We start from the raw sequence: 6,469 nt of genomic DNA, 5'->3' as shown, positions 1-6,469 counted from the left end.
TAGTTTCCGTGTGCCTGCTGTTTAACACAGTTGACACCTGATTGGCGATAAAACTGATCTAATTTAACCCCTCAGATGCCATGGTCAAATTTGAAGACCCTGGAGCCCTGTTGAGATCGTGGAAGGCATTTCTTAGTGGTAATAGGCCTGAGCCTGTACAAAGCTACCAGGCCTATTACAGGTATATTACAATGTAGGCCTGCAAGTGTCAGAACTGCATTGAAATATACTAAATTTTCCACTTACTAATGTATAAAATCTGGAAAATAAAATCTGACTATTGAAAGTTCATGTCCCCTAGGGAGCTGCTAAAAAAAAAAAAAGTTAAAAAAATTAAATACAAATTCAAATCACCTCCTTTCTTCAAAATTAAAATAAATAAAACTATGGCCCTTATGAGTCAGGATTGTTGGAAAGTCTAATCTCGACAAATAGAGGGCCCACTTCCAATAGGTGGTGCTGGCGAGATGGCTCTCTCTCTCTCTTGGGAGTTACTTATTTTCCCATAGAGTGATTGCCAATAAGTCTCCATAGCCTGAAGTACTTCCAGTTAGATTCTTTACAGGACTGGTCTCTTTAAGGAGATTCAACACCCTGCCTAAGCCGCTTCCAATCGTTAGAGGGGCAAGCACCCCAAAACAGCTATATATGGATTGATACCTTGCTTGGCTATTTTCCCTTGTCAAATCCCAAGGCTTGTTGGAAAGTCGGATCTTGACTCATAGTGAGCCACTTCCATTAGGTGGCGCTGGCGAGATGGTTCTCTTTCTTGGGAGATACCTCTGTGCATATTTGTTTTACTTGTTTAACAGCAAACATTATTAGTAAGTTCACATGACAAAGTGCAGATAATTTTCTTTATTTTATTGAACACATTTTTATATAAAGATCAATGAAGTGGCATTTCTTAGAAAAATTACACGAATCAATAAATCACATGCTTGAAAAATTCTATATTGGACGGTTTACACCTCAACTTTACATATGGACATGATAGTGATCTCTCCCAGTACATGGAAGTTGGGTCTTGTCTTGACTCAAACAAGGAAGACATAAGATGAAACTAGAGAGAATGTACAAAGTGCACGGAGGAATATTTGCAACAAGAAACACAAAATAATGTAAATGGATCAAGCATGAAGGATAATAGATTACAGACCAAGCATAAAGACATTTAACTGCTATACTGTTTGATAAACCTCTCGGATTTCTGTCTCACTAAGGTTTGTTGATGGCGACTTGTTCGAGCCTCATCTAGCGCTTTGAGAACCTCCTAGAATAAAAGCATACAACAATTAAAGAGGTTGTCTCATTTGAGAGATTGGTGGCATATCGCTAGGATTCTCTCTCTAGAATGGGTCTCCCAAAGTGAACGAAGGCGCACCACGCATGCATTGCATGGGCACACTCCATTCACTTTTAAGGGAGTCCTGAAAATAGCCAAGCAACAACTTTGTTATTTCTGGAATCTCAATAGAGGTGAATGGAGAGGTGACTGTGCATGCGCGCTGGCCTCCCCTTTGTTTTGGGGATCAATACCAATAGATATATACTTCACTATATACTGCAAATACAGGTCACCTTGTAGTTGACACATTGAGATTGACAATTAAAGGGGTTATACAACCCCTACAATGCCTCCCCATACAGCCGGGCCCTTCAAAGAGGTTGTACTTACCTGGCTCCCCAGCACCCGCGTCACTTCTGACGCCTGCACGGCCGCCACTGCATCTCCCTCTGCGTGGGGGTTTGTTGCAGCTAATAACAGGCCGTGTTTAGGAAGAGCCTCCCTAGCATCACGGGTACCCCTATACCCCCCCAAGCAGACAGGGACATGCAGCAGTGTACGTGCGGGCGTCAGAAGTGACGCGGCTGCTGGGGAGCCAGGAAAGCACAACCTCTCTGAAGGGTCTGGGCGTATGGGGAGGTATTTTAGGGGTTGGATAACAGTTCAGATTGGTACCAGAGAACGCGTATAAATTTACAGGCAATACAGTCACTACATTTGTAGCATCCTTTTATCTGTCTGTCCAACCACATGCCTGTCAACCTTGTCGGTACAAAATGTGTTATGTACTAAGGAATTTCTAAGGCTTTTTCCTTTCTTGTAGGTGATCTGTGGGTATTTACTTACCGCATCAGAAATGTCTTAGTCCAGGAATGACCAACCTTCGGCCCTCCAGCTGTGGCAAAACTACAATTCCCAGCATGCCTCGACACCCTACAGCTTTCAGGGCATGCTGGGAGTTGTAGTTTTGCCACAGCTGGAGGGCCGCAGGTTGAGCAAGCCTGTCTTGGTCCATCAAAAGGAGAGGCCAGTACTTCGAAGTCACCCATCAAGCCGCAGCTGCTCAGATGTCAAACATGGTGATCAAGAGTATACATCCCTCAGTGTACGTTTGGTGTTAATAAATTAGTGCAATCTCACCATTCTCTCTCAATGAAACATTGCTTTAAATCCTGAGACAGTTCCTTAAATGGGTTGTCCAGTTTCCTATACTGATGACCTACCATCAAGAAATAGAGACTGCCACTGCAGTGCCACTATGTTAGTCTAGGCTTATAGCCAGCCTCTAATAGACAGCCTTTACTGTTCTGACCATCACTATAGGTAAGCCAAGTATCTGTATCTTTTACCATTGATACTGTGGATGTCACCTTATGAGCTTGACACACAATGAAACATGGCATGCCAGGACACACTGATAGGGTCATTGCAGGGTATGTAGGTCAGGATCCGGTGGTCCAGACAGGGCCGGCCTTGTTGGGGGGGGGGGGGGGGTGTGGATGGGTTGTAGAGACAGAGTGGCCACCTGACAGAGGATACTAAGGATGCTGTAGGACATACCTTATTAACTACAGTTGCAAGAAAAAGTATGTGAACCCTTTGGAATGATATGGATTTCTGCACAAATTGGTCATAAAATGTGATCTGATCTTCATCTAAGTCACAACAATAGACAATCACAGTCTGCCTAAACTAATAACACACAAAGAATTAAATGTTACCATGTTTTTATTGAACACACCATGTAAACATTCACAGTGCAGGTGGAAAAAGTATGTGAAACCTTGGATTTAATAACTGGTTGAACCTCCTTTGGCAGCAATAACTTCAACCAAACGTTTCCTGTAGTTGCAGATCAGACGTGCACAACGGTCAAGAGTAATTCTTGACCATTCCTCTCTACAGAACTGTTTCAGTTCAGCAATATTCTTGGGATGTCTGGTGTGAATTGCTTTCTTGAGGTCATGCCACAGCATCTCAATCGGGTTGAGGTCAGGACTCTGACTGGGCCACTCCAGAAGGCGTATTTTCTTCTGTTTAAGCCATTCTGTTGTTAAATTACTTCTATGCTTTGGGTCGTTGTCCTGTTGCAACACCCATCTTCTGTGTAGTTTCAGCTGGTGGAAGTTCTCCTGCAAAATGTCGTCATAAAATTGGGAATTCATTTTACATTCGATGATAGCAATCCGTCCAGGCCCTGACGCAGCAAATCAGCCCCAAACCATGATGCCCCCACCACCATACTTCACAGTTGGGATGAGGTTTTGATTTTGGTGTGCTGTGCCTCTTTTTCTCCACACATAGTGTTGTGTGTTTCTTCCAAACAACTCAACTTTGGTTTCATCTGTCCACAGAATATTTTGCTAGTACTGCTGTGGAACATCCAGGTGCTCTTGTGCAAACTGTAAACGTGCAGCAATGTTTTTTTTTTTTTGGGCAGCAGTGGCTTCCTCTGTGGTATCCTCCCATTAAATCCATTCTTGTTTAGTGTTTTACGATACTAACAGGGATGTTAGCATATGCCAGAGACTTTTGTAAGTCTTTAGCTGACACTCTAGGATTCTTCTTCACTTCGATGAGCAGTCTGCGCTGTGCTCTTGCAGTCATCTTTACAGGACAGCCACTCCTAGGGAGAGTAGCAGCAGTGCTGAACTTTCTCCATTTATAGACAATTTGTCTTACCGTGGACTGATGAACAGCAAGGCTTTTGAAGAAGATACTTTTATAACCCTTTCCAGCTTTATGCAAGTCAACAATTCATTTATTTTTTTTTTATCAGATAATTTTTGACATTTTTTTTGAAAATCACAAAAATATAAAGAAAGAAAATAGTCTGCACAGTTTACATGCAACAGGCGATAACAATAGTATCATAGCATTACATGATCGGCCACAGAATCACTTCCTTGAGTCTGCAATATATCAACTGGCATAGCATAGGATACATATAAAAGATCAAGTAATCTAGTTACACAGTATACTATGTACAAACCACATTCCACATCCATCATAATTAATGAACATAGGACCAACCCCCCCTGCCCAACTAAAACCCATTCCCTCCCCCCCTTACCCGAGCGATGGAACGGATCCGAACTCCAACAACGGTTATCCTACTAATACATCATAAGCATAGCCATTAGTGTACTTCTATCTTTTTAACATTCCTCTTCACACCAATCCTACGTAGTGCTAAACACTTTCAAACAGGCACCCAAAGCTAATTAAGCTAAAGGAAAAAGAAAATCACACAGACACAAGGACTGTGTCTCTGTCTTCCCACAGTCCAACTGAGAAGAGAAGCTAATCCGGACACTGTAACCTAAATTTCTCCCACTTATCCTATATTTTCTTAAACTTCGTTACACATTGTCTTTTAACATATACACCTTTTTCTAAGCGTATTATATATATGACATCCTACTAAGGAATTCTCCCCTAGTCGGAGATTGCGGTCTAAGCCAAAATCTGGCTATTGGTTTCCTAGCCTGGAATAGCAGACGCTGCACTCCCAGACGCTGATGGCGATTTTTGATGTCTAAAATTCCTACTATACACGTTCTCAGACCAGGCGGAACCTTGACATTAAATGCGTCTTTTATTAAGGCTAGAACCGAGGAACAGAAATTACGGAGCTCCGCACAATCCCAGAACATGTGTAACAAGGAAGCAGGGCTCATGCCACATCTAGGACAATCCGCATCCTCTCGAACACCTATCCGGCATAAAAACTCCGGAGTCCTATACACCCGGTGCAATAAAAACAGCTGGGACATGCGCTGCCCCTCACACACTGACAGTTGCGGGGTGAGTGCTAGGATCGACTTCCACTGCTCATCTGAAATCGGCCCAACCTCGCTTTCCCATTTAGATTTAACTGCTAAAACCCCTTGTTTCATTGACTTCACATATAAGTTCCTGTAGGTAGATGATATCAAACCGCTCAAGGAACAGTTTGTAAGAAATTGCTGAAACAACGGGACCATAGTGCATCTCAACGAAACAGAGTTAGCCTGCTTCTGAAAGGCATGCCTTAGTTGCAGAAATTGATAGAAGGAGGTGTGTGGGAGACCGAAATCAGTTCTCAACTGTTGAAAGGACTTAAAAACACCAGCCCTCTGTAGTTGACAAATACCTCACACCTTTGCGCTCCCAGGGTGAAAAACCTAACTGGAATAGTTCAGGAAGATGCGGATTCCTCCAGATAGGGGAAAACTGCGTAAACCCTTCTACTGATAACAGCACCCGACATTTCTGCCACACTTTGTGTATCATGGAGAGTGTGGGATGCCCCGACAGCCTACCAACAATTCCGCTTTTTTCCAATAAGACCACCGGAGAATCGTGACCGATAATGTGCGCCACCAATCTGGCTGAGCCAACGTCTCCAGGAGTCCTCCCATCCCCTCAACTGTTGCAACTGTGCCGAAATGTAGTAAAGCCATGCATTCGGTAACTGATAGCCCTCCCTCCTCTTTTCCTCTCTGCAGAGTGTCTAGTCTAATCAGAGCCTTTTTATGGCGCCAAATCAGATCCCTAAATAACCTATTATTTTTTATGAAAATCCTGCGAGGAATCCATACTGGGGGGTTATGCAATAGATACATGAGCTTGGGCATGAGAATCATTTTAAGAAGGTTACTCCTCCCAATTTCAGAAAGCGGCAACTTGCACCACGCCTTGATTTTATCCAACATTGAGATTAAGAGCGGCTCTCCATTCAATTTAATATAACTGTTAGGATTTGCTGTAACTATTATCCCCAGATACTTGACCTGATGCGCAATTTGCAATGGACTAGATTTGGGGACGAGAGTCACAGCAGAATTATCTAGCGGTAAGAGGATGGATTTGTCCCAGTTGATACGGAGACCAGACCTATCACCCGTATAAGTGCCATGACAGGACTCAAAGACTGTTCCACATTACCTAAGTAAATTAACATGTCATCAGCGTAAAGGGACACTCTCTCCTCCCAAGACCCGCAGGGAAACCCTACAATCTGATCAGATGAGCGCAACAGGCAGGCCAGTGGCTTAATTTCAATGGCAAACAGAAGGGGAGATAATGGGCACCCCTGACGGGTTCCTTTTCCCAATCTGAATGACTCCGATGTTTCCCCATTCGCCCGTATCCTAGCCGAGGGGCCGTTGTATAACAACTGAACCCAGGAGCTAAAGG

General features: G+C 43.4%; 1 protein-coding gene across 2 annotated transcripts in view; it reads right to left on the bottom strand.

Moving 5' to 3' along the window:
- Positions 1–843: 843 nt before the first annotated feature.
- Positions 844–6,469, bottom strand: part of VPS13C (vacuolar protein sorting 13 homolog C) — a 355,707-nt gene continuing 350,081 nt past the window's right edge. For both annotated transcript variants that reach the window (XM_044279821.1, XM_044279822.1), the window contains exon 83: positions 844–1,273. In XM_044279821.1, coding sequence (XP_044135756.1) covers positions 1,175–1,273 — 99 coding nt within the window. In that variant the 3' untranslated portion in view covers positions 844–1,174. The remainder of the gene's footprint in view (positions 1,274–6,469) is intronic.

Source organism: Bufo gargarizans, chromosome 2 (assembly GCF_014858855.1).
Source record: "Bufo gargarizans isolate SCDJY-AF-19 chromosome 2, ASM1485885v1, whole genome shotgun sequence".
Classification (NCBI taxonomy): domain Eukaryota; kingdom Metazoa; phylum Chordata; class Amphibia; order Anura; family Bufonidae; genus Bufo; species Bufo gargarizans.
This window is presented reverse-complemented; position numbering and strand designations above follow the sequence as displayed.